The sequence below is a fragment of the Phyllobates terribilis genome, unplaced genomic scaffold (assembly GCF_046119375.1).
Source record: "Phyllobates terribilis strain yellow unplaced genomic scaffold, ASM4611937v1 Scaffold_12__6_contigs__length_324123572, whole genome shotgun sequence".
NCBI classification, from domain to species: domain Eukaryota; kingdom Metazoa; phylum Chordata; class Amphibia; order Anura; family Dendrobatidae; genus Phyllobates; species Phyllobates terribilis.
Window position 1 is genome coordinate 310,112,024 of NW_027362772.1, and position 27,504 is coordinate 310,139,527.

Here is a 27,504-nt window from a genome sequence, read left to right on the forward strand (position 1 = left end):
GAGAGAGAGACAGAGAAAAAGAGAGGGAGCGAGAGAGACAGAGAAAAAGAGAGGGGGCGAGAGAGACAAAGAGAGGGGGCGAGAGACAGAGAAAAAGAGAGGGAGAGAGAGACAGAGAAAAAGAGAGGGAGCGAGAGAGACAGAAAAAGAGAGGGGGCGAGAGACAAAGAAAAAGAGAGGGAGCCAGAGACAAAGAAAAAGAAAAAGAGAGGGAGCGAGAGACAGAGAAAAAGAGAGGGAGCGAGAGACAGAGAAAAAGAGAGGGAGAAAGAGACAGAGAAAAAGAGAGGGAGCGAGAGACAAAGAGAGGGAGCGAGAGACAGAGAAAAAGAGAGGGGGCGAGAGACAGAGAAAAAGAGAGGGAGCGAGAGACAGAGAAAAAGAGAGGGAGAAAGAGACAGAGAAAAAGAGAGGGAGCGAGAGACAGAGAAAAAGAGAGGGAGTGAGAGACAGAGAAAAAGAGGGAGCAAGAGACAGAGAAAAAGAGAGGGAGCGACAGACAGAGAAAAAGAGGGAGCGAGAGACAGAGAAAAAGAGGGAGCGAGAGACAGAGAAAAAGAGAGGGAGCGAGAGACAGAGAAAAAGAGAGGGAGCGAGAGAGACAGAGAAAAAGAGAGGGAGCGAGAGACAGAGAAAAAGAGGGAGCGAGAGACAGAGAAAAAGAGAGGGAGCGAGAGACAGAGAAAAAGAGAGGGAGCGAGAGACAGAGAAAAAGAGAGGGGGCGAGAGAGACAGAGAAAAAGAGAGGGAGCGAGAGACAGAGAAAAAGAGAGGGGGCGAGAGAGACAGAGAAAAAGAGAGGGAGCGAGAGACAGAGAAAAAGAGAGGGGGCGAGAGAGACAGAGAAATAGAGAGGGAGCAAGAGAGACAGAGAAAAAGAGACGAGGCGAGAGAGACAGAGAAAAAGAGAGGGAGCAAGAGAGACAGAGAAAAAGAGAGGGGGCGAGAGACAGAGAAAAAGAGAGGGAGCGAGAGACAGAGAAAAAGAGCGAGCGAGAGACAGAGAAAAAGAGAGGGAGCGAGAGACAGAGAAAAAGAGAGGGAGCGAGAGACAGAGAAAAAGAGAGGGGGCGAGAGAGACAGAGAAAAAGAGGGAGCGAGAGACAGAGAAAAAGAGGGAGCGAGAGACAGAGAAAAAGAGAGGGAGCGAGAGACAGAGAAAAAGAGAGGGAGCGAGAGACAGAGAAAAAGAGAGGGGGCGAGAGAGACAGAGAAAAAGAGAGGGAGCGAGAGACAGAGAAAAAGAGAGGGGGCGAGAGAGACAGAGAAAAAGAGAGGGAGCAAGAGAGACAGAGACAAAGAGAGGGAGCGAGAGACAGAGAAAAAGAGAGGGAGAGAGAGACAGAGAAAAAGAGAGGGAGCGAGAGAGACAGAGAAAAAGAGAGGGGGCGAGAGAGACAAAGAGAGGGAGCGAGAGACAGAGAAAAAGAGAGGGAGAGAGAGACAGAGAAAAAGAGAGGGAGCGAGAGAGACAGAAAAAGAGAGGGGGCGAGAGACAAAGAAAAAGAGAGGGAGCCAGAGACAAAGAAAAAGAGAGGGAGCGAGAGACAGAGAAAAAGAGAGGGAGCGAGAGACAGAGAAAAAGAGAGGGAGAAAGAGACAGAGAAAAAGAGAGGGAGCGAGAGACAAAGAGAGGGAGCGAGAGACAGAGAAAAAGAGAGGGAGCGAGAGACAGAGAAAAAGAGAGGGGGCGAGAGAGACAAAGAGAGGGAGCGAGAGACAGAGAAAAAGAGAGGGAGAGAGAGACAGAGAAAAAGAGAGGGAGCGAGAGACAGAGAAAAAGAGAGGGGGCGAGAGACAAAGAGAGGGAGCGAGAGACAGAGAAAAAGAGAGGGAGAGAGAGACAGAGAAAAAGAGAGGGAGCGAGAGAGACAGAGAAAAAGAGAGGGGGCGAGAGAGACAAAGAGAGGGAGCGAGAGACAGAGAAAAAGAGAGGGAGAGAGAGACAAAGAAAAAGAGAGGGAGCGAGAGACAGAGAAAAAGAGAGGGGGCGAGAGAGACAGAGAAAAAGAGAGGGAGCGAGAGACAGAGAAAAAGAGAGGGGGCGAGAGAGACAGAGAAAAAGAGAGGGAGCAAGAGAGACAGAGACAAAGAGAGGGAGCGAGAGATAGAGAAAAAGAGAGGGAGAGAGAGACAGAGAAAAAGAGAGGGAGCGAGAGAGACAGAGAAAAAGAGAGGGGGCGAGAGAGACAAAGAGAGGGAGCGAGAGACAGAGAAAAAGAGAGGGAGAGAGAGACAGAGAAAAAGAGAGGGAGCGAGAGAGACAGAAAAAGAGAGGGGGCGAGAGACAAAGAAAAAGAGAGGGAGCCAGAGACAAAGAAAAAGAGAGGGAGCGAGAGACAGAGAAAAAGAGAGGGAGCGAGAGACAGAGAAAAAGAGAGGGAGAAAGAGACAGAGAAAAAGAGAGGGAGCGAGAGACAAAGAGAGGGAGCGAGAGACAGAGAAAAAGAGAGGGAGCGAGAGACAGAGAAAAAGAGAGGGAGCGAGAGACAGAGAAAAAGAGAGGGAGAAAGAGACAGAGAAAAAGAGAGGGGGCGAGAGACAAAGAGAGGGAGCGAGAGACAGAGAAAAAGAGAGGGAGAGAGAGACAGAGAAAAAGAGAGGGAGCGAGAGAGACAGAGAAAAAGAGAGGGAGCGAGAGAGACAGAGAAAAAGAGAGGGGGCGAGAGAGACAAAGAGAGGGAGCGAGAGACAGAGAAAAAGAGAGGGAGAGAGAGACAAAGAAAAAGAGAGGGAGCGAGAGAGACAGAAAAAGAGAGGGGGCGAGAGACAAAGAAAAAGAGAGGGAGCCAGAGACAAAGAAAAAGAGAGGGAGCGAGAGACAGAGAAAAAGAGAGGGAGCGAGAGACAGAGAAAAAGAGAGGGAGAAAGAGACAGAAAAAGAGAGGGAGCGAGAGACAAAGAGAGGGAGCGAGAGACAGAGAAAAAGAGAGGGAGCGAGAGACAGAGAAAAAGAGAGGGAGCGAGAGACAGAGAAAAAGAGAGGGAGAAAGAGACAGAGAAAAAGAGAGGGAGCGAGAGACAGAGAAAAAGAGAGGGAGCGAGAGACAGAGAAAAAGAGGGAGCAAGAGACAGAGAAAAAGAGAGGGAGCGAGAGACAGAGAAAAAGACGGAGCGAGAGACAGAGAAAAAGAGGGAGCGAGAGACAGAGAAAAAGAGAGGGAGCGAGAGACAGAGAAAAAGAGAGGGAGCGAGAGAGACAGAGAAAAAGAGAGGGAGCGAGAGACAGAGAAAAAGAGAGGGAGCGAGAGACAGAGAAAAAGAGAGGGAGCGAGAGACAGACAAAAAGAGAGGGGGCGAGAGAGACAGAGAAAAAGAGAGGGAGCGAGAGACAGAGAAAAAGAGAGGGGGCGAGAGAGACAGAGAAAAAGAGAGAGAGTAAGAGAGACAGAGAAAAAGAGAGGGGGCGAGAGACAGAGAAAAAGAGAGGGAGCAAGAGAGACAGAGAAAAAGAGAGGGAGCGAGAGACAAAGAGAGGGAGCGAGAGACAGAGAAAAAGAGAGGGAAAGAGAGACAGAGAAAAAGAGAGGGAGCGAGAGACAGAGAAAAAGAAGGAGCGAGAGACAGAGAAAAAGAGAGGGAGCGAGAGACAGAGAAAAAGAGAGGGAGAGAGAGACAGAGAAAAAGAGAGGGAGCGAGAGAGACAGAGAAAAAGAGAGGGAGCGAGAGACAGAGAAAAAGAGAGGGAGCGAGAGACAGAGAAAAAGAGAGGGAGCGAGAGACAGAGAAAAAGAGAGGGAGAGAGAGACAGAGAAAAAGAGAGGGAGCGAGAGACAGAGAAAAAGAGAGGGGGCGAGAGACAGAAAAAAAGAGAGGGAGCGAGAGAGACAGAGAAAAAAAGAGGGAGCGAGAGACAGAGAAAAAGAGAGGGAGCGAGAGACAGAGAAAAAGAGAGGGGGCGAGAGACAGAGAAAAAGAGAGGGAGCGAGAGAGACAGAGAAAAAAAGAGGGAGCGAGAGACAGAGAAAAAGAGAGGGAGCAAGAGACAGAGAAAAAGAGAGGGAGAGAGAGACAGAGAAAAAGAGAGGGAGCGAGAGACAGAGAAAAAGAGGGAGCGAGAGAGACAGAGAAAAAGAGAGGGGGCGAGAGACAGAGAAAAAGAGAGGGAGCAAGAGACGAAGAGAGGGGGCGAGAGACAGAGAAAAAGAGATGGAGCGAGAGACAGAGAAAAAGAGAGGGAGAAAGAGACAGAGACAAAGAGAGGGAGCGAGAGACAGAGAAAAAGAGAGGGAGCAAGAGAGACAGGAAAAGAGAGGGAGCAAGAGACAGAGAAAAAGAGAGGGAGCGAGAGACAGAGAAAAAGAGAGGGAGCGAGAGACAGAGAAAAAGAGAGGGGGCGAGAGACAGAGAAAAAGAGAGGGAGCGAGAGACAGAGAAAAAGAGAGGGAGCGAGAGAGACAGAGAAAAAGAGGGAGCGAGAGACAGAGAAAAAGAGAGGGAGCGAGAGACAGAGAAAAAGAGAGGGAGCGAGAGACAGAGAAAAAGAGAGGGAGAAAGAGACAGAGAAAAAGAGAGGGAGCGAGAGAGACAGAGAAAAAGAGAGGGAGCGAGAGACAGAGAAAAAGAGAGGGAGCGAGAGACAGAGAAAAAGAGAGGGAGAAAGAGACAGAGAAAAAGAGAGGGAGCGAGAGACAAAGAGAGGGAGCGAGAGACAGAGAAAAAGAGGGAGCGAGAGACAGAGAAAAAGAGAGGGAGCGAGAGACAGAGAAAAAGAGAGGGAGCGAGAGACAGAGAAAAAGAGAGGGAGCGAGAGAGACAGAGAAAAAGAGAGGGAGCGAGAGACAGAGAAAAAGAGGGAGCGAGAGACAGAGAAAAAGAGGGAGCGAGAGGCAGAGAAAAAGAGAGGGAGCGAGAGACAGAGAAAAAGAGAGGGGGCGAGAGACAGAGAAAAAGAGGGAGCGAGAGACAGAGAAAAAGAGAGGGGGCGAGAGACAGAGAAAAAGAGGGAGCGAGAGAGAGAAAAAGAGAGGGAGCGAGAGAGACAGAGAAAAAGAGAGGGGGCGAGAGACAGAAAAAGAGAGGGGGCGAGAGACAGAGAAAAAGAGAGGGGGCGAGAGAGACAGAGAAAAAGAGAGGGGGCGAGAGACAGAGAAAAAGAGAGGGAGCGAGAGAGACAGAGAAAAAGAGAGGGAGCGAGAGGCAGAGAAAAAGAGAGGGAGCGAGAGACAGAGAAAAATAGAGGGGGCGAGAGACAGAGAAAAAGAGGGAGTGAGAGACAGAGAAAAAGAGAGGGAGCGAGAGACAGAGAAAAAGAGAGGGGGCGAGAGAGACAGAGAAAAAGAGAGGGAGCAAGAGAGACAGAGAAAAAGAGGGAGCGAGAGACAGAGAAAAAGAGGGAGCGAGAGACAGAGAAAAAGAGAGGGAGCGAGAGACAGAGAAAAAGAGGGAGCGAGAGACAGAGAAAAAGAGAGGGAGCGAGAGACAGAGAAAAAGAGAGGGAGCGAGAGAGACAGAGAAAAAGAGGGAGCGAGAGACAGAGAAAAAGAGAGGGGGCGAGAGACAGAGAAAAAGAGGGAGCGAGAGACAGAGTAAAAGAGAGGGAGAGAGAGACAGAGAAAAAGAGAGCGAGAGAGACAGAGAAAAAGAGAGGGAGCAAAAGAGACAGGAAAAGAGAGGGAGCGAGAGAGACAGAGAAAAAGAGAGGGAGTGAGAGAGACTGAAAAAGAGAGGGGGCGAGAGACAGAGAAAAAGAGAGGGAGCGAGAGAGACAGAGAAAAAGAGAGGGAGCAAGAGAGACAGAGAAAAAGAGAGGGAGCAAGAGAGACAGAGAAAAAGAGAGGGAGCGAGAGACAGAGAAAAAGAGAGGGAGCGAGAGAGACAGAAAAAAAGAGAGGGAGCGAGAGACAGAGAAAAAGAGAGGGGGCGAGAGACAGAGAAAAACAGAGGGAGCGAGAGACAGAGAAAAAGAGAGGGAGCGAGAGACAGAGAAAAAGAGAGGGAGCGAGAGAGACAGAGAAAAAGAGAGGGAGCGAGAGAGACAGAGAAAAAGAGAGGGAGCAAGAGAGACAGAGAAAAAGAGAGGGGGCGAGAGACAGAGAAAAAGAGAGGGGGCGAGAGACAGAGAAAAAGAGAGGGAGCGAGAGACAGAGAAAAAGAGAGGGGGCGAGAGAGACAGAGAAAAAGAGAGGGAGCAAGAGAGACAGAGAAAAAGAGAGGGAGCGAGAGACAGAGAAAAAGAGAGGGAGCGAGAGACAGAGAAAAAGAGAGGGAGCGAGAGACAGAGAAAAAGAGAGGGAGCGAGAAAGACAGAAAAAGAGAGGGAGCGAGAGACAGAGAAAAAGAGAGCGAGAGAGACAGAGAAAAAGAGAGGGAGCAAGAGACAGAGAAAAAGAGAGGGAGCGAGAGACAGAGAAAAAGAGAGGGGGCGAGAGACAGAAAAAGAGAGGGGGCGAGGGACAGAGAAAAAGAGAGGGGGCGAGAGAGACAGAGAAAAAGAGAGGGAGCGAGAGAGACAGAGAAAAAGAGAGGGGGCGAGAGACAGAGAAAAAGAGAGGGAGCGAGAGAGACAGAGAAAAAGAGAGGGAGCGAGAGAGAGAGAAAAAGAGAGGGGGCGAGAGACAGAAAAAGAGAGGGACCGAGAGACAGAGAAAAAGAGAGGGAACGAGAGACAGAGAAAAAGAGAGGGAGTGAGAGAGACAGAGAAAAAGATAGGGAGCGAGAGAGACAGAGAAAAAGAGAGGGAGAGAGAGACAGAGAAAAAGAGAGGGAGCAAGAGAGACAGAGAAAAAGAGAGGGAGCGAGAGACAGAGAAAAAGAGAGGGGGCGAGAGACAGAGAAAAAGAGGAGCAGAGAGAGAGCTAGAGAGACAGAAGAAGAGAGGGAGCGAGAGAGACATAGAAAAAGAGGGGCAGAGAGAGCTAGAGAGACAGAGAAAAAGAGAGGGAGAGAGATAGAGAAAAAGAGAGGGAGCGAGAGACAGATAAAAAGAGAGGGAGCGAGAGAGACAGAGAAAAAGAGAGGGAGCAAGAGAGACAGGAAAAGAGAGGGGGCGAGAGACAGAGAAAAAGAGAGGGAGCAAGAGAGACAGAAAAAGAGAGGGGCAGAGAGAGCAAGAGAGACAGAGAAAAAGAGGAGCAGAGAGAGAGCTAGAGAGACAGAGAAAAAGAGGAGCAGAGAGAGCTAGAGAGACAGAGAAAAAGAGGCAGAGAGAGAGCTAGAGAGACCGAGAAAAAGAGAGGGGGCGAGAGAGACAGAGAGAGAGCGAAAAAGAGAGGGATCGAGAGAGACAGAGAAAAAGAGCTGTCAGTGATGTCACTCGTTATATTCTCTGCGCTGTCAGTGATGTCACTCGTTATATTCTCTGCGCTGTCAGTGATGTCACTCGTTATATTCTCTGTGCTGTCAGTGATGTCACTCGTTATATTCTCTGCGCTGTCAGTGATGTCACTCGTTATATTCTCTGCGCTGTCAGTGATGTCACTCGTTATATTCTCTGTGCTGTCAGTGATGTCACTCGTTATATTCTCTGAGCTGTCAGTGATGTCACTCGTTATATTCTCTGCGCTGTCAGTGATGTCACTCGTTATATTCTCTGCGCTGTCAGTGATGTCACTCGTTATATTCTCTGTGCTGTCAGTGATGTCGCTCGTTATATTCTCTGTGCTGTCAGTGATGTCGCTCGTTATATTCTCTGCGCTGTCAGTGATGTCACTCGTTATATTCTCTGCGCTGTCAGTGATGTCACTCGTTATATTCTCTGTGCTGTCAGTGATGTCACTCGTTATATTCTCTGAGCTGTCAGTGATGTCACTCGTTATATTCTCTGCGCTGTCAGTGATGTCACTCGTTATATTCTCTGCGCTGTCAGTGATGTCGCTCGTTATATTCTCTGCGCTGTCAGTGATGTCACTCGTTATATTCTCTGTGCTGTCAGTGATGTCGCTCGTTATATTCTCTGCGCTGTCAGTGATGTCACTCGTTATATTCTCTGCGCTGTCAGTGATGTCACTCGTTATATTCTCTGCGCTGTCAGTGATGTCACTCGTTATATTCTCTGTGCTGTCAGTGATGTCACTCGTTATATTCTCTGAGCTGTCAGTGATGTCGCTCGTTATATTCTCTGCGCTGTCAGTGATGTCACTCGTTATATTCTCTGCGCTGTCAGTGATGTCACTCGTTATATTCTCTGTGCTGTCAGTGATGTCACTCGTTATATTCTCTGCGCTGTCAGTGATGTCACTCGTTATATTCTCTGAGCTGTCAATGATGTCGCTCGTTATATTCTCTGAGCTGTCAGTGATGTCGCTCGTTATATTCTCTGCGCTCTCAGTGATGTCACTCGTTATATTCTCTGAGCTGTCAGTGATGTCACTCGTTATATTCTCTGAGCTGTCAGTGATGTCACTCGTTATATTCTCTGCGCTGTCAGTGATGTCACTCGTTATATTCTCTGCGCTGTCAGTGATGTCACTCGTTATATTCTCTGCGCTGTCAGTGATGTCACTCGTTATATTCTCTGTCCTGTCGATGATGTCACAGTTTCCGCGCTCTTCTACATTATCAGTGATGTCACTCGTTATATTCTCTGCGCTGTCAGTGATGTCACTCGTTATATTCTCTGTCCTGTCGATGATGTCACAGTTTCTGCGCTCTTCTACATTATCAGTGATGTCACTCGTTATATTCTCTGAGCTGTCAGTGATGTCACTCGTTATATTCTCTGCGCTGTCAGTGATGTCGCTCGTTATATTCTCTGCGCTGTCAGTGATGTCACTCGTTATATTCTCTGCGTTGTCAGTGATGTCACTCGTTATATTCTCTGCACTGTCAGTGATGTCACTCGTTATATTCTCTGAGCTGTCAGTGATGTCACTCGTTATATTCTCTGCGCTGTCAGTGATGTCACTCGTTATATTCTCTGTCCTGTCGATGATGTCACAGTTTCTGCGCTCTTCTACATTATCAGTGATGTCGCTCGTTATATTCTCTGCGCTGTCAGTGATGTCACTCGTTATATTCTCTGCACTGTCAGTGATGTCACTCGTTATATTCTCTGAGCTGTCAGTGATGTCACTCGTTATATTCTCTGCGCTGTCAGTGATGTCGCTCGTTATATTCTCTGCGCTGTCAGTGATGTCACTCGTTATATTCTCTGCGCTGTCAGTGATGTCACTCGTTATATTCTCTGCGCTGTCAGTGATGTCACTCGTTATATTCTCTGTCCTGTCAGTGATGTCACTCGTTATATTCTCTGCGCTGTCAGTGATGTCACTTGTTATATTCTCTGCGCTGTCAGTGATGTCACTCGTTATATTCTCTGCGCTGTCAGTGATGTCACTCGTTATATTCTCTGCACTGTCAGTGATGTCACTCGTTATATTCTCTGAGCTGTCAGTGATGTCACTCGTTATATTCTCTGCGCTGTCAGTGATGTCGCTCGTTATATTCTCTGCGCTGTCAGTGATGTCACTCGTTATATTCTCTGCGCTGTCAGTGATGTCACTCGTTATATTCTCTGCGCTGTCAGTGATGTCACTCGTTATATTCTCTGCGCTGTCAGTGATGTCGCTCGTTATATTCTCTGTGCTGTCAGTGATGTCACTCGTTATATTCTCTGAGCTGTCAGTGATGTCACTCGTTATATTCTCTGCGCTGTCAGTGATGTCACTCGTTATATTCTCTGCGCTGTCAGTGATGTCACTCGTTATATTCTCTGAGCTGTCAGTGATGTCACTCGTTATATTCTCTGCGCTGTCAGTGATGTCACTCGTTATATTCTCTGTGCTGTCAGTGATGTCACTCATTATATTCTCTGCGCTGTCAGTGATGTCGCTCGTTATATTCTCTGTGCTGTCAGTGATGTCACTCGTTATATTCTCTGCGCTGTCAGTGATGTCACTCGTTATATTCTCTGCGCTGTCAGTGATGTCACTCGTTATATTCTCTGTGCTGTCAGTGATGTCACTCGTTATATTCTCTGCGCTGTCAGTGATGTCACTCGTTATATTCTCTGCGCTGTCAGTGATGTCACTCGTTATATTCTCTGCGCTGTCAGTGATGTCGCTCGTTATATTCTCTGCGCTGTCAGTGATGTCACTCGTTATATTCTCTGTGCTGTCAGTGATGTCACTCGTTATATTCTCTGCGCTGTCAGTGATGTCACTCGTTATATTCTCTGTGCTGTCAGTGATGTCACTCGTTATATTTTCTGCGCTGTCAGTGATGTCACTCGTTATATTCTCTGCGCTGTCAGTGATGTCGGTCGTTATATTCTCTGCGCTGTCAGTGATGTCACTCGTTATATTCTCTGCGCTGTCAGTGATGTCACTCGTTATATTCTCTGCGCTGTCAGTGATGTCACTCGTTATATTCTCTGCGCTGTCAGTGATGTCGGTCGTTATATTCTCTGCGATGTCAGTGATGTCACTCGTTATATTCTCTGCGCTGTCAGTGATGTCACTCGTTATATTCTCTGTCCTGTCAGTGATGTCACTCGTTATATTCTCTGCGCTGTCAGTGATGTCACTCGTTATATTCTCTGCGCTGTCAGTGATGTCACTCGTTATATTCTCTGCGCTGTCAGTGATGTCGGTCGTTATATTCTCTGTGCTGTCAGTGATGTCACTCGTTATATTCTCTGCGCTGTCAGTGATGTCGCTCGTTATATTCTCTGCGCTGTCAGTGATGTCCCTCGTTATATTCTCTGCGCTGTCAGTGATGTCACTCGTTATATTCTCTGCGCTGTCAGTGATGTCACTCGTTATATTCTCTGCGCTGTCAGTGATGTCACTCGTTATATTCTCTGCGCTGTCAGTGATGTCACTCGTTATATTCTCTGCGCTGTCAGTGATGTCACTCGTTATATTCTCTGCGCTGTCAGTGATGTCACTCATTATATTCTCTGCTCTGTCAGTGATGTCACTCGTTATATTCTCTGCGCTGTCAGTGATGTCACTCGTTATATTCTCTGCGCTGTCAGTGATGTCACTCGTTATATTCTCTGCGCTGTCAGTGATGTCACTCGTTATATTCTCTGCGCTGTCAGTGATGTCACTCGTTATATTCTCTGAGCTGTCAGTGATGTCACTCGTTATATTCTCTGCGCTGTCAGTGATGTCGCTCGTTATATTCTCTGCGCTGTCAGTGATGTCCCTCGTTATATTCTCTGCGCTGTCAGTGATGTCACTCGTTATATTCTCTGCGCTGTCAGTGATGTCACTCGTTATATTCTCTGCGCTGTCAGTGATGTCACTCGTTATATTCTCTGCTCTGTCAGTGATGTCACTCGTTATATTCTCTGAGCTGTCAGTGATGTCCCTCGTTATATTCTCTGAGCTGTCAGTGATGTCACTCGTTATATTCTCTGCGCTGTCAGTGATGTCACTCGTTATATTCTCTGAGCTGTCAGTGATGTCCCTCGTTATATTCTCTGCGCTGTCAGTGATGTCACTCGTTATATTCTCTGAGCTGTCAGTGATGTCGCTCGTTATATTCTCTGCGCTGTCAGTGATGTCACTCGTTATATTCTCTGTGCTGTCAGTGATGTCACTCGTTATATTCTCTGAGCTGTCAGTGATGTCCCTCGTTATATTCTCTGCGCTGTCAGTGATGTCACTCGTTATATTCTCTGAGCTGTCAGTGATGTCGCTCGTTATATTCTCTGCGCTGTCAGTGATGTCGCTCGTTATATTCTCTGCGCTGTCAGTGATGTCCCTCGTTATATTCTCTGAGCTGTCAGTGATGTCACTCGTTATATTCTCTGAGCTGTCAGTGATGTCGCTCGTTATATTCTCTGCGCTGTCAGTGATGTCACTCGTTATATTCTCTGTGCTGTCAGTGATGTCACTCGTTATATTCTCTGAGCTGTCAGTGATGTCCCTCGTTATATTCTCTGCGCTGTCAGTGATGTCACTCGTTATATTCTCTGAGCTGTCAGTGATGTCGCTCGTTATATTCTCTGCGCTGTCAGTGATGTCGCTCGTTATATTCTCTGCGCTGTCAGTGATGTCCCTCGTTATATTCTCTGCGCTGTCAGTGATGTCCCTCGTTATATTCTCTGCGCTGTCAGTGATGTCACTCGTTATATTCTCTGCGCTGTCAGTGATGTCACTCGTTATATTCTCTGCGCTGTCAGTGATGTCGCTCGTTATATTCTCTGCGCTGTCAGTGATGTCGGTCGTTATATTCTCTGCTCTGTCAGTGATGTCACTCGTTATATTCTCTGCGCTGTCAGTGATGTCACTCGTTATATTCTCTGCGCTGTCAGTGATGTCACTCGTTATATTCTCTGCGCTGTCAGTGATGTCGCTCGTTATATTCTCTGCGCTGTCAGTGATGTCACTCGTTATATTCTCTGCGCTGTCAGTGATGTCGGTCGTTATATTCTCTGCGCTGTCAGTGATGTCCCTCGTTATATTCTCTGCGCTGTCAGTGATGTCACTCGTTATATTCTCTGCGCTGTCAGTGATGTCACTCGTTATATTCTCTGCGCTGTCAGTGATGTCGCTCGTTATATTCTCTGCGCTGTCAGTGATGTCACTCGTTATATTCTCTGCGCTGTCAGTGATGTCGGTCGTTATATTCTCTGCTCTGTCAGTGATGTCACTCGTTATATTCTCTGAGCTGTCAGTGATGTCACTCGTTATATTCTCTGCGCTGTCAGTGATGTCACTCGTTATATTCTCTGCGCTGTCAGTGATGTCACTCGTTATATTCTCTGCGCTGTCAGTGATGTCACTCGTTATATTCTCTGCGCTGTCAGTGATGTCACTCGTTATATTCTCTGTGCTGTCAGTGATGTCACTCGTTATATTCTCTGAGCTGTCAGTGATGTCGCTCGTTATATTTTCTGTGCTGTCAGTGATGTCACTCGTTATATTCTCTGCGCTGTCAGTGATGTCACAGTTTCCGCGCTGTCAGTGATGTCACTCGTTATATTCTCTGCGCTGTCAGTGATGTCGCTTGTTATATTCTCTGCGCTGTCAGTGATGTCACTTGTTATATTCTCTGCGCTGTCAGTGATGTCGCTCGTTATATTCTCTGTCCTGTCAGTGATGTCACTCGTTATATTCTCTGCGCCGTCAGTGATGTCACTCGTTATATTCTCTGTCCTGTCAGTGATGTCACTCGTTATATTCTCTGAGCTGTCAGTGATGTCGCTCGTTATATTCTCTGCGCTGTCAGTGATGTCACTCGTTATATTCTCTGTCCTGTCAGTGATGTCACTCGTTATATTCTCTGCGCTGTCAGTGATGTCACTCGTTATATTCTCTGTCCTGTCAGTGATGTCACTCGTTATATTCTCTGCGCTGTCAGTGATGTCACTCGTTATATTCTCTGCGCTGTCAGTGATGTCACTCGTTATATTCTCTGTGCTGTCAGTGATGTCACTCGTTATATTCTCTGAGCTGTCAGTGATGTCGCTCGTTATATTCTCTGTGCTGTCAGTGATGTCACAGTTTCCGCGCTGTCAGTGATGTCACTCGTTATATTCTCTGCGCTGTCAGTGATGTCACTCGTTATATTCTCTGCGCTGTCAGTGATGTCACTCGTTATATTTTCTGCGCTGTCAGTGATGTCACTCGTTATATTCTCTGAGCTGTCAGTGATGTCACTCGTTATATTCTCTGCGCTGTCAGTGATGTCACTCGTTATATTCTCTGCGCTGTCAGTGATGTCGCTCGTTATATTCTCTGCGCTGTCAGTGATGTCACTCGTTATATTCTCTGCGCTGTCAGTGATGTCGCTCGTTATATTCTCTGCGCTGTCAGTGATGTCACAGTTTCCGCGCTGTCAGTGATGTCACTCGTTATATTCTCTGCGCTGTCAGTGATGTCACAGTTTCCGCGCTGTCAGTGATGTCACTCGTTATATTCTCTGTGCTGTCAGTGATGTCACTCGTTATATTCTCTGTCCTGTCAGTGATGTCACTCGTTATATTCTCTGCGCTGTCAGTGATGTCGCTCGTTATATTCTCTGTCCTGTCAGTGATGTCACTCGTTATATTCTCTGCGCTGTCAGTGATGTCACTCGTTATATTCTCTGCGCTGTCAGTGATGTCACTCGTTATATTCTCTGTGCTGTCAGTGATGTCACTCGTTATATTCTCTGAGCTGTCAGTGATGTCACTCGTTATATTCTCTGCGCTGTCAGTGATGTCGCTCGTTATATTCTCTGCGCTGTCAGTGATGTCGCTCGTTATATTCTCTGTGCTGTCAGTGATGTCACTCGTTATATTCTCTGCGCTGTCAGTGATGTCACTCGTTATATTCTCTGCGCTGTCAGTGATGTCACTCGTTATATTCTCTGCGCTGTCAGTGATGTCGCTCGTTATATTCTCTGCGCTGTCAGTGATGTCACTCGTTATATTCTCTGCTCTGTCAGTGATGTCACTCGTTATATTCTCTGAGCTGTCAGTGATGTCACTCGTTATATTCTCTGCGCTGTCAGTGATGTCGCTCGTTATATTCTCTGCGCTGTCAGTGATGTCACTCGTTATATTCTCTGCGCTGTCAGTGATGTCGCTCGTTATATTCTCTGTGCTGTCAGTGATGTCACTCGTTATATTCTCTGCGCTGTCAGTGATGTCACTCGTTATATTCTCTGAGCTGTCAGTGATGTCACTCGTTATATTCTCTGTGCTGTCAGTGATGTCACTCGTTATATTCTCTGCGCTGTCAGTGATGTCACTCGTTATATTCTCTGTGCTGTCAGTGATGTCGCTCGTTATATTCTCTGCGCTGTCAGTGATGTCACTCGTTATATTCTCTGCGCTGTCAGTGATGTCACTCGTTATATTCTCTGCGCTGTCAGTGATGTCGCTCGTTATATTCTCTGCGCTGTCAGTGATGTCACTCGTTATATTCTCTGCTCTGTCAGTGATGTCACTCGTTATATTCTCTGCGCTGTCAGTGATGTCACTCGTTATATTCTCTGCGCTGTCAGTGATGTCACTCGTTATATTCTCTGCGCTGTCAGTGATGTCACTCGTTATATTCTCTGCGCTGTCAGTGATGTCGCTCGTTATATTCTCTGCACTGTCAGTGATGTCACTCGTTATATTCTCTGCGCTGTCAGTGATGTCACTCGTTATATTCTCTGCACTGTCAGTGATGTCGCTCGTTATATTCTCTGCGCTGTCAGTGATGTCACTCGTTATATTCTCTGCTCTGTCAGTGATGTCACTCGTTATATTCTCTGCGCTGTCAGTGATGTCACTCGTTATATTCTCTGCGCTGTCAGTGATGTCGCTCGTTATATTCTCTGTGCTGTCAGTGATGTCACTCGTTATATTCTCTGTGCTGTCAGTGATGTCCCTCGTTATATTCTCTGCGCTGTCAGTGATGTCACTCGTTATATTCTCTGCGCTGTCAGTGATGTCACTCGTTATATTCTCTGAGCTGTCAGTGATGTCACTCGTTATATTCTCTGAGCTGTCAGTGATGTCACTCGTTATATTCTCTGAGCTGTCAGTGATGTCACTCGTTATATTCTCTGCGCTGTCAGTGATGTCGCTCGTTATATTCTCTGCGCTGTCAGTGATGTCGCTCGTTATATTCTCTGCGCTGTCAGTGGTGTCGCTCGTTATATTCTCTGCGCTGTCAGTGATGTCACTCGTTATATTCTCTGCGCTGTCAGTGATGTCACTCGTTATATTCTCTGCTCTGTCAGTGATGTCACTCGTTATATTCTCTGAGCTGTCAGTGATGTCACTCGTTATATTCTCTGCTCTGTCAGTGATGTCACTCGTTATATTCTCTGCGCTGTCAGTGATGTCACTCGTTATATTCTCTGCGCTGTCAGTGATGTCACTCGTTATATTCTCTGCGCTGTCAGTGATGTCACTCGTTATATTCTCTGAGCTGTCAGTGATGTCACTCGTTATATTCTCTGTCCTGTCGATGATGTCACAGTTTCCGCGCTCTTCTATATTATCAGTGATGTCATTGGTTTCTGATACTTCTCACAATATGGGAAATTCCTCTTTATCGTCACGAGCCCCCTGTTTTGGAGCCGTGTACTCACCACTTGTTGAGCTCTGAGGGGGCTGCACATCCTGTATACAATGTGGGGGATTCATGACCAGATTTCTTACAGCGGAACCTCACACTTCACATCTGTCTGTGGAGGAAGGAAAATCCGTCACCCTGAGATGTGCGTTTCCGAGGTGCAATGGCTCCGACATCCAGTGGGTGACACCGAGGGGCTACACCAGTTACTTTAATGGGGAGAAAGGTAAGAAATCTGCTGTTAATTCCTAAGTCTCCACATACTGCATATTTATATATACAAATGGCGTAGAATATCAAACACAGTGTACTTCGCCTGCAGAAATCCCAAAATGTCTTCTCTCGCTCCCTATCCCTACTTATCTCTAACATATTGCTTAGTGCTTTACAGTGCAGCACTGCTCCATAAAGTCTGATCTACATGTTTCCTGCTTTGCTAAATTGTCTATTGAAATCTGAAGTAGGCAGAAAATTCTCCCACTAAGTCATCATGGGGTCAGGTCTCAACTCAGTCAGTCCCAGGATTTACACTCCAGCTCTGCTCTCTGATCGTTTGCTGTAAGCATCGGTTCTGCAGGGGGTCAGCCGGGCTGTACTCTGTAGGGACTCTGTCAGCACAGGATGACTGTTCAAACCATGTACAGGCACTCAGTGCATCATGGCGGCCAAACATTTAACTACACCTTCCCACGTGCTCGGTTTCCATCCATCTCCGCCCTTCTCTGGATCTAAGAAGCCAGAGCTGTCAATCAAAGAAGAGGAGAGAGGAAGAGGGAAAACAAGCAGGTGGGAAGGTGCAGCTAAATGTTTGGCCGCCATGATGCTCCGAGCGTCTGTGCTTGGTTTGAACAGTCATAAAACACTAACCTCGCGGAATCGGCCGTATAGTCCTCAATTGTGTTAGACCAGGTTTACACATACTTTTGCAAGTATCGCAGCTTGTAAACGCTTCTTGTAGCCGGATAAGAGTCTTTCAGTTCTTGTCTGAGGGATTTTCCTCCATTCTTCCTTGGAGAATTCCTCCAGTTCTGTGAGATTCCTGGGGCGTCTTGCATCCTCTGGTATATTGAGGTCTAGCTACAGATTTTCAATGATGTTCAGATCAGGGGACTGTGAGGGTCATTGTAAAACCTTCAGCTTGTGCCTTTTGAGGTCGTCTATTGTGGATTGTGACCTGTGTTTAGGATCATTATCCATTTGTAGGATCATCCTCTTTTCATCTTCAGCTTTTTTTTACAGATGGTGTTATGTTTGTGACGCGCCCCTGGGCCTACTTGGTGTAGCGTTGCGCACGCGGGGACTACCCGGAGCCGGGCCTGTTGGGGGTAGTAGTCTCGTGGCGGTGACCCGGTCCGTGCCCAGGGAGTCAAACTGTGTGGCTGAATATTAGCAGTAGATGTTGGACGACTACGCCACCCGTGGAATGCAGCTATGGAGCTGCCGCTGCAGGGCAGACCGCTGAGGCCGGTGGAAGGATTGTGCAGCGTGGATGGTATAACCCCCAACGGGAGGGGTATGGCCTCAGGGCAGCCGACGTGGATGATGGGGGTAGCAGGAACCACTCAGAGACGATGCGGTGTAGTTCAGGGTCTTTACTGGTGATAAAGATAGACCCTACCGGAGTACTGGCTAGCGATCGGGGCCTGGTCAGTCTTTGAGCAGATGGGATTTCCCCTGGCCAGGCGGAGTTGTAGGCCTCCCCAACTAATTGTACTCTTCTGGCTACCTTGCTAGAGGCGGGTAAAAGTAGCCCACGTCCCTGAGTGTACCGTGTGGTGCTCACCCGTATGGCCGGTGACTCGGGGCCTTCTAGTGGCTTCCGCTCCACGACGGCGGTGCTGGTCCCACGCGTGTGACCGTGCCTTCGGGTTTCTTGGCCAGAGGACCTGAAATCCCCTGCCGGTCGGTTTCTGCTGCTGGGTAAGGATTAGTCCCCACAGCCTCGGACTCCGGGTCCGGTGGTAACTCTTCAATCAGGGCGAGCTCTACAGCTGCCAGCCCCTGATTCCTTTTAGCACGACTTCCCCAGAGCTCCTGATCTTTCTTGTTCCTAAAGCTGCTTCTCCTCTTCTTAACCAACTAACCCTGCCTCAGCCCCAGTTTTATAGAGGGGAAGTTCTTCCCCTCCCAGGACTGGGCAGGAGGTGTGGCATGCATAGGATTCCTGACCAAGAGACCTCCCACCTGCTCTCAGACATAATATTGCTATTACTGTGGAAACCAGACCCCTGGGGTGCCACATTCCCCCCTAGTGAAATTTAGTACTCCGGGACTAAACATACTTTTGTAAAACATAACAAGTAAAAACAGAAACAGTACAATAAAGAAAAACACATTAGGATGGTCACGGCGTGTCCGCAACCGGGTGTAACTTTTGAGGAAAACAAAGGTGTCCATTTCACCAAAACAGGGAGACGTAACCAGGTAGGGGTCTGTCCTGCCCCGAGTCCTTATCAGTCTTTTAGTCCGTCCTGGGTTACGCTCCAACTATATGCACAAAGGATTCCCGGTAAATCCACCAAAGACTCCTACAAATAACTAGAAACACATAATTATACACAAGCAACAATAAACAGGTAAACATTAATAAAATAGCTTGAACATTTAGATCCTCCACCGTATGGGCAACTGGCCTCTAGTGACCCTAGTGGACCTACGGAGCTGGCTGACTGGTCCTGAGTTACAGGGTATAGGAGCTGTCAAGGGTAAACTGGGCAGCCGTCTACGGACTCTTTGGCTCACTAGGGGTATGGCAGGCTCACTATAAGCAGAGGGTTGATTCTCCTGGTCTGCTTGTGTGGGGTCTTCTGCCTCCTGGACCGGCTGTTCTTCCAGCTCTACCTGTGTCTCCGTAGGCACTTGGGATGCTGGTTGGAGGAACGTGAGGACGGGTACCACAACAGCACCATTGACTTGAGTCCAAGACCGAGGGAAGTCTCCGAGCACAGTACTAATCATATCTTCCCTTTCCTCTACGGGTCGAGGGTCTTCTTGTTCCTCTTCAGGGTTCCGTAGCTGTTCGGGACACTTCTTCAGGTGATCCCGGGATACAATGGCTGTGGTTTCCCCTCCGTCTTTACTGATTGTACAGATCTTTGGGTTGTCGTGGCTTGAGGGCAGTACGATGTACGGGTCCTTCTCCCACTGGTCGTCCAACTTGTGGAGCCGTCTTTTCCTCTTCAAGACCTTCTCTCCGGGCACCAGGGGAACAGCGGGAGCATACTGGTTGTAAGTTTTCTCTTGTCTTTCCCTAGCTTGACAGAGACTTCGCTCCACGCTCTCCTGTACTTTCCGGTACTGCTGCTGCCTCTCTGTGTCCCAGTCTGCTTCTGGTGAAGTGTCCTCGGGTGTCAGGACTCCCATCAACAGGAAGCTTACCAGGTCTTGCCCTCATTAGGTAAGCCGGGGTACAGTTGGTGGAACATACAGGGATGTGGTTGTATAGGTCCACAAGGTCGGGCAGCTTTTCAGGCCACAGACTACGTTCTTCCAGGGGCAATGTTTTCAGAAGATCTATCACCACCTGGTTCATTTTCTCACAAAGTCCATTAGTTTGCGGGTGATAGGGTGTTGTTCTTATCTTCCGGCAGCCATACAGGGTGCAGAACTCCTGGAAGACTTCCGCTTCAAAGGCAGGCCCCTGGTCCGTCAGCACCTGCTCCGGGTATCCGTGCGGACGGCAGAAGTGCTGCTGGAAGGCTCTAGCTGCTGTTTGAGCCATTAAGTCCTTGACGGGGACGACAACCAAGAACCGGGAGTAGTGATCCACGATGGTTAACGCGTAGACGTAGCCACTTCTGCTTGGGGTCAGTTTTACATGATCCAAGGCTACCAGTTCCAACGGCTGTCTGGTGATGATGGACTGCAGGGGAGTCTTCTGGCTGGCACGGTCCCTCCTTCTTAGGTTGCATGGGCCACAGTCTCTGCACCACCTCTCGATGGTTCCTCTCATGCCTACCCAATGGAACCGCCCGCGCAGCAGGAACTCCAGCTTCTTCCATCCGAAGTGCCCAGCTCCGTCGTGGTATGCCTCCATCACCATAGCTGCGTCTCTTCTTGGCACCACTACTTGCCAGATTAGTTCATGCGTCCGGGAGTTAACCATTCTGCGGCACAACTTCCCCTTGTAAAGGAACAGTCGACTCTTCTCAGCCCACAGTTGCTTGGCTTCCTCCGGAGCGTCTGGGTCAAGGCGTGCATCTGGCCGAGTCAGCATCTTCTTTACCAGTCGGACGGCAGGGTCACTGTCTTGCGTCTCCGCCCAGTTGTATTGAGGTAATGGGTTGAACGTAGCGGATTGCTTACTCCTTACACGGTGGGAATACTGGATAGTCCCATGACGGTGGAACGCGGGGAGTTCAACTTCTTCCAGTTCCTCTGAATCTTCCCCTACGTCCGGTAGGTTCGGCATCCTGGACAGGGCGTCCGCGTTGGTATTGGAGCGTCCTGCCCGGTATTTGATTGTAAACTCATAGTTGGACAAGCGGGCCATCCATCTCTGCTCTAGGGCACCGAGTCTTGCCGTGTCCAGGTGTGTCAACGGGTTGTTATCCGTGTACACGGTGAACCGGGAAGCAGCGAGGTAGTGCTTAAAGCGTTCGGTGACTGCCCACACCACTGCCAGGAACTCTAGCTTAAATGAGCTGTAATTCTCAGGGTTTCTTTCGGTGGGTCGCAGTTTTCGGCTGGCGTAAGCAATTACCCGTTCCTTCCCCTGCTGGATCTGGGACAGTACGGCTCCTAGCCCGATGTTACTGGCGTCGGTGTAGAGGATAAAGGGCTGGCTATAATCAGGGTACGCCAGGATTTCATCCCCCATGAGGGCCATCTTCAGCTGGCGGAAGGACTCTTCTTCCAGCTTCTCCCATCTGAAGGGTGGCTTCTGGTTCTTGGCCTTCCTGGACTGGCCTATCAGGAGGTCCTGCATAGGAGCTGCCTTTTTGGTGAAACCGGGAATGAACCTTCGGTAGTAGCCTACCAACCCGAGGAACTGCCTCACTTCCTTTACGCTGGAGGGGCTTGGCCATTCCTTAATTGCGGTGATCTTATCAGGGTCGGGAGCCACTCCGTCAGCACTCACCACGTGTCCCAGGTACTGCACCTTTGGCTTCAGGAGGTGACACTTGGAGGGTTTCACCTTTAGGCCGTAACTTGCCAGAGCTTCGAACACTTCCGCCAGGTGTTTCAGGTGGTCCTCGTAGGTCTTGGAATAGACGATGACATCGTCCAGGTATAACAGGACCGTCTCAAAGTTTCGGTGTCCCAGACAGCATTCCATCAATCGCTGGAAGGTTCCTGGTGCGTTGCAGAGTCCGAACGGCATGCAGGTAAACTCGCTAAGTCCCATCGGGGTGGTGAATGCGGTCTTCTCCCGGTCCGCCTCTGCTACAGGAACCTGCCAGTACCCGCTAGTGAGATCCAAGGTGGAGAAGAAGTTAGCAGATTTTAAAGCAGCCAAAGACTCCTCTATTCTTGGTAAGGGGTACGCATCTTTGTGTGTGATACGGTTAATTTTCCGGTAATCTACACACATTCTCATGGTGTTGTCTTTCTTTTTGACCAAGACTAGTGGAGCTGCCCAGGGGCTACAGCTATCCCTGATTACCCCAGCCTCCTTCATGTCTCTAAGCATCCCCTTGGCGTGTTGGTAGTGTGCAGGGGGTACGGGTCGATACCTCTCTTTTATGGGAGGATGGTCTCCCGTGGGGATGTGGTGTTCTACCCCCTTGACTCGCCCGAAGTCCAACGGGTGTTTACTAAACACTCTCTCGTACTCTCGAACCACCCGGTAGACTCCCTGTTTCTGGTGGGAGGGAGTGGAGTCAGTACCCAAATGTAGTTGCTGACACCAATCCTCCATTATTTTCGTAGAGCCGTTACCTTCCTCCGGGTGAGATGGAGGCAAGGGTTCCACAGACTGTATAGAATTTTGGTTGATAGTATATAATTTGGCTAGCGTAGCATACCGGGGCAGGTATACTTCCCTTTTCCCGATATTTATTATACGAACGGGCACCCTCCCATGGCGTACATCAACTACTCCCCGTGCTGTCAAAATGGTGGGCCTACTGTCTGAGTAGACTGGTTCTACCATTGCCTGGTAATCTCTACCTCTCAGACCAATAGCTGCCCGGCACCAAATCATCATTTCACTTTTCGGGGGCATGGCAATAGGGAAAGGGTCACACATTCTTACGCTACCAATCTCACCGCCGGAGAGTTCCACCTGTTGCCGCCGCATCAGTGCCCGGATCTCTTTTTGGAGCACTCGCTGCTGGCCGGAGCTGGCGTTCTTGGCAACCTGCTGTAAAATGAAAATCACCTCTGCAAGACAATTTTCAATTACATTAGTTCCTAGCGTTATCTTTGGGTGACTCTCGCGCTTGTCAATGTCTACAATGATCAGTCCCTGTGCTGCCAGTTCGACTCTACCGATTTTAATGGTCATTTCTTTAAATCCGATCTGTGGCACGGGCTGACCATTACTGGCGATGATACTCAAGTCGTCGTCTGGATAGCGGGTTATATCCGAGTCATTCCAGTACTGCTTGAAGAGCACGTACGGGATGGTGGTGACCTGTGACCCGGTGTCCAGTAGGGCACTCATAGGGATGCCATCCAGTACCACAGGCAAGACTGGACGTCCTCCCACATATTTGTCGCGCCAGTTCGATGGGCCTGGTGATCTTTTTCCTGGGGGTTGGCCCTCTACCCCAGGTTGTGCCAGTTTAAAGGACAGTACCTTGCCATATGTCCGGGTTGATTGCAGCGGCGGCAGATAGGTTGTCCGTCCTCGTTGTACCGGTCGCTGGGTCTTCCTCTGGCCGGTGGGGTCCTCCTTGGTCGACGCCACGGGATGTCCTCCGGTCCGGATGCCAGCTGGATCTTCCCTGGAGTGGAAACCTGTAAAGACTGCACAGTTCGGGTTAGCGCAGCAATGCTTTTAGCTAGCTCTTGGACCTGATGGTGCAGGTCCGGAGCCGGGTCATTGTTCAAAGCCTGCGCATCAGCCCCCACAGGCCCTGCCGACAAGGGCGCCGCCTCCTGGTGGTAAGTGGTAGTAGGGCGCCTGTGGGTCACAACGCCACCCGGTGCCGGTTCTCGGAGCACCCGGATGGCTCTGTCCTTGAACTGTGCAAAGTCCAGATGAGGATCCTGTAAGGCCATTGCCCGCAACTGGGTTCGGTGGGCATTGCAATATAGTCCCTCTATAAATTGTTCAGTCAACAGCCTGTCCTCGTTTCCCACTCCATCAGGGTCGGTCTGCTTAATGGCTCTCAGGGCCTCTTGTAGGTTTAGTGCATAGTCCCTTATACTCTCATGTGCTCGTTGCTTGCACCCATAGAATCTAAGCTTAATCTCGGCTGAGGTGCGGGTATCAAAGGTGTCCCTCAGCCGGGTTAGTATCCCTGCGACAGTCCTCCTCCCAGGTGGCCAGGACTTTACCTCCCTTTGGGCTGCCCCGGTTAGTTGGGCCACCAGGATGCTCACTTTTTGCTCTTCTGTGAGGGGGTACACCTGGAAGAGGCTATCCAGCTTTTCTTTAAAGTCATGCAGGGTATGTGACTCCCCTGAGTACTGGGGTAGCCAGGCCGCTCCCGGGATATAGGGCATGGTGAAAGGCATGACTGCAGCAGCGCTGGCGCTGGCGGGGGTTGAGGCAGTGAAGCTCTCCTCCGACATCTTTCTCCCCCCCTAGTGGACCGTGGCCTACCTTGCGATGATCCTCTTCCGTAGGCCGCGGCTCCGCAGTGGATCGTCAGGGTTGAGGACCTTCCGTCGCGCTCCTGTGACGTCAGCGTCTGCTGGGCTCCTTCCAGGACCTTACGCAACGTCCGGACGTGAGGCGGGGCTTCAGTTCTCGCGTGCTTTCGGAGTCCACGCCCCTCTTCTTCCCACGCGGCATCTTCAAGATGGCGTCCAACGGCGGGAAAACTCCACGGATGGCGGGAAGAAGGCAGAAGATGGCGCCGGATGGCGGGAAAACTTCGCGGATGGCGGGAAGAAGGTAGAAGATGGCGCCGGATGGCGGGAAACCTCCACGGATGGCGGGAATCTTCACCACTGGTAAGTTTGAACAGTCTCTTTCAGGCACGCAGTACCCGGTGGTTGCGGGCACGAAATCCTGCCGACTACGCCAAAAGTTGACGCGCCCCTGGGCCTACTTGGTGTAGCGTTGCGCACGCGGGGACTACCCGGAGCCGGGCCTGTTGGGGGTAGTAGTCTCGTGGCGGTGACCCGGTCCGTGCCCAGGGAGTCAAACTGTGTGGCTGAATATTAGCAGTAGATGTTGGACGACTACGCCACCCGTGGAATGCAGCTATGGAGCTGCCGCTGCAGGACAGACCGCTGAGGCCGGTGGAAGGATTGTGCAGCGTGGATGGTATAACCCCCAACGGGAGGGGTATGGCCTCAGGGCAGCCGACGTGGATGATGGGGGTAGCAGGAACCACTCAGAGACGATGCGGTGTAGTTCAGGGTCTTTACTGGTGATAAAGATAGACCCTCCCGGAGTACTGGCTAGCGATCGGGGCCTGGTCAGTCTTTGAGCAGATGGGATTTCCCCTGGCCAGGGGGAGTTGTAGGCCTCCCCAACTAATTGTACTCTTCTGGCTACCTTGCTAGAGGCGGGTAAAAGTAGCCCACGTCCCTGAGTGTACCGTGTGGTGCTCACCCGTATGGCCGGTGACTCGGGGCCTTCTAGTGGCTTCCGCTACACGACGGCGGTGCTGGTCCCACGCGTGTGACCGTGCCTTCGGGTTTCTTGGCCAGAGGACCTGAAATCCCCTGCCGGTCGGTTTCTGCTGCTGGGTAAGGATTAGTCCCCACAGCCTCGGACTCCGGGTCCGGTGGTAACTCTTCAATCAGGGCGAGCTCTACAGCTGCCAGCCCCTGATTCCTTTTAGCACGACTTCCCACGGAGCTCCTGATCTTTCTTGTTCCTAAAGCTGCTTCTCCTCTTCTTAACCAACTAACCCTGCCTCAGCCCCAGTTTTATATAGGGGAAGTTCTTCCCCTCCCAGGACTGGGCAGGAGGTGTGGCATGCATAGGATTCCTGACCAAGAGACCTCCCACCTGCTCTCAGACATAATATTGCTATTACTGTGGAAACCAGACCCCTGGGGTGCCACATTTGCATCAAGAATTTGTTGAAATTTCATTGAATCCATTCTTCCCTCTACCCGTGAAATGTTCCCCGTGCCATTGGCTGCAACACAACCCCAAAGTATGATTGATCCTCCCCCATGCTTAATGGTTGGTGGGATGTTCTTTTCCTGAAATTCTGGGCCATTTTTTCTCCACACATACCTCTGATCATTGTGGCCACAGACTTCTATTTTACCCTCATCGGTCCACAGGACTTGTTTCCAAAATGCATCAGGCTTGTTTAGATGTTCTTTTGCAAAATGCTGATGCTGAATTTTATGGTGAGGACACAGAAGAGGTTTTCTTCTGATGACTCTTACATGAAGGCCACATTTGTGCAGGTGTCTCTGAAAAGTAAAACAATGTACCACAACTCCAGAGTCTGCTAAATCTTTCTGAGGGTCTTTTGCAGTCAAGCGGGGGTTGTGATTTGGCTCTCTAGCAATGCTACCAGCAGCTCTCACTGACATTTTGCTTGGTCTTCCAGACCTTATCTTGACCTCCACTGTACCTGGCCATTTCTTAATTACATTTCGAACTGAGGAAAGTTCAACTTGAAAACACTTTGCTATCTTCTTATAGTTTCTCCTGCTTTGTGGCCTCCACCATTGTCAGCTGCTTAGAAGACTCCGTGGCTGCTGTTTTTTGGCACAAGGTTAGAAGAGGTTTTTATAAAGCAGGGAAAATTGCATCACCGGCTTTATCTAATGATGATAGTGAACAAGACATAACCCTAACAGGCTAATTAAGATCTGAAACCTCGGTCAAAGTTATCTGAGCACACAAATCTCCAAGGGTGCCCAAACTTTTGCATCAGCCCATTTTTCTTTTTGTAATTTTTATAATGTAAAAGATTACAATTTTTTTTGCCTACAATACAAAGGAAATGTGTCATTTTTAACTTAAAGCCTTTTAGAGATCATTTCATCTTCAACTTGCTTAACTGTTCACAATAACAGGAATTTTGACCAGGGGTGCACAAACTTTTACATGTCACTGTAACATCTCTTTTTCACTGAAGAGCAGAAAATATCAGTTCCCACACTTCACAAAGCGCAGATCAGGTACATTGCTGTCACCCCTGCCTCCCCAATCTATACACTCCTCTGTACATATTATAGGGGATTTTAGAAATTCTTCTCTGCGGAAGAAACATTCCTGTAATCTGAAAGGTTGCGGCACAATCCAGCTAAGCAGGAAGCAGAGACAAAGCTTTGCTCTGCGGCTTCGGATCTATGGGAAGATCTGTAGGTCCGTGCAGGGAGTTAGGGCATGAAGCAGCTTCTCTCCCCTTCTCTCCCCTTCTCTCCCCTTCTCTCCCCTTCTCTCCTCTTCTCTCCTCTTCTCTCCCCTTCTCTCCCCTTCTCTCCTCTTCTCTCCCCTTCTCTCCCCTTCTCTCCCCTTCTCTCCCCTTCTCTCCCTTTCTCTCCTCTTCTCTCCCCTTCTCTCCTCTTCTCTCCCCTTCTCTCCCCTTCTCTCCTCTTCTCTCCCCTTCTCTCCCCTTCTCTCCTCTTCTCTCCCCTTCTCTCCCCTTCTCTCCCCTTCTCTCCCCTTCTCTCCCCTTCTCTCCTCTTCTTTCCCCTTCTCTACTCTTCTCTCCCCTTCTCTCCTCTTCTCTCCCCTTCTCTGCCTCCTGTGAGATGCAAGGTACGGCACTGAATGTGGACAAGATGCAGTGCAGGGCAGACAGATGGGGGGCATGAACCAGCCGAGCTCACACACCTAGGCCCCGCTCCCATCACTTCTGTGGCAGCATACCTGTGAAGCTCACCGGGCCGGTTCTCCCCCGAGGATATGACAGACCTTTCCCCCTGTAATCAGTCACTATTAGCACTGGTGACATTGTGCAGCAGAAGAAATGGGACAGCTCTGCACCGCCACATTGTAAGGCTCTGATCAGACGTTGGGAATCCTCTGACATCTGTGACTACAGGACAGGCTGCACTGATTGGTGGAACAGAAGACAGGAGCCGCTGCTGTTCCTCCAGTCAGACAGAGGGGGGCAGCAGATCTCTCCCTTCTGTTGTGCGGTTGTACCCCTCCTCCATTGCTAAGTCCCGGGCTTTACTTGTAAGTCCATTAGAGGCAAGCGGGAGTTGTTAAAACCCTTCACTTTTTTACTAATTGGGTTCAGCAGATGCCGCCGCCTGCAAGGTGCCCCCTGAGGCACTGGCCTAGTGGTTACAACGGTCCTGGAGTCTGTACATTTCTATATATACATGAATTACATGCAGTTTATTCGCCATGCTGTGACCATGTGAAGTTTTTGAGCAATATCTCTAATCTGTGTGTGAACGCTGGAAATCCACTTTGACATGACCGTGAGGTTGTACCTAAAGCCTCACATCATGGACGTCCAAGTGATGGGCAAAGCTTCATCTCCATCCTCAGACCTCTGCTCCTCTGTCT

At 49.4% G+C, this 27,504-nt stretch overlaps 1 protein-coding gene across 6 annotated transcripts in view; it reads left to right on the forward strand.

Annotated features, from left to right (window-relative positions):
* CRTAM (cytotoxic and regulatory T cell molecule) overlaps positions 1 to 27,504 on the forward strand; it is a 73,556-nt gene that overhangs the window by 10,278 nt on the left and 35,774 nt on the right. For 5 of the 6 annotated variants that reach the window (XM_073657391.1, XM_073657393.1, XM_073657392.1 and 2 more), the window contains one exon: positions 16,036 to 16,173. The exons of the other annotated variant lie outside the window; for it this stretch is intronic. In XM_073657391.1, coding sequence (XP_073513492.1) covers positions 16,036 to 16,173 — 138 coding nt within the window. The remainder of the gene's footprint in view (positions 1 to 16,035; positions 16,174 to 27,504) is intronic. 6 annotated transcript variants of the gene reach the window in all.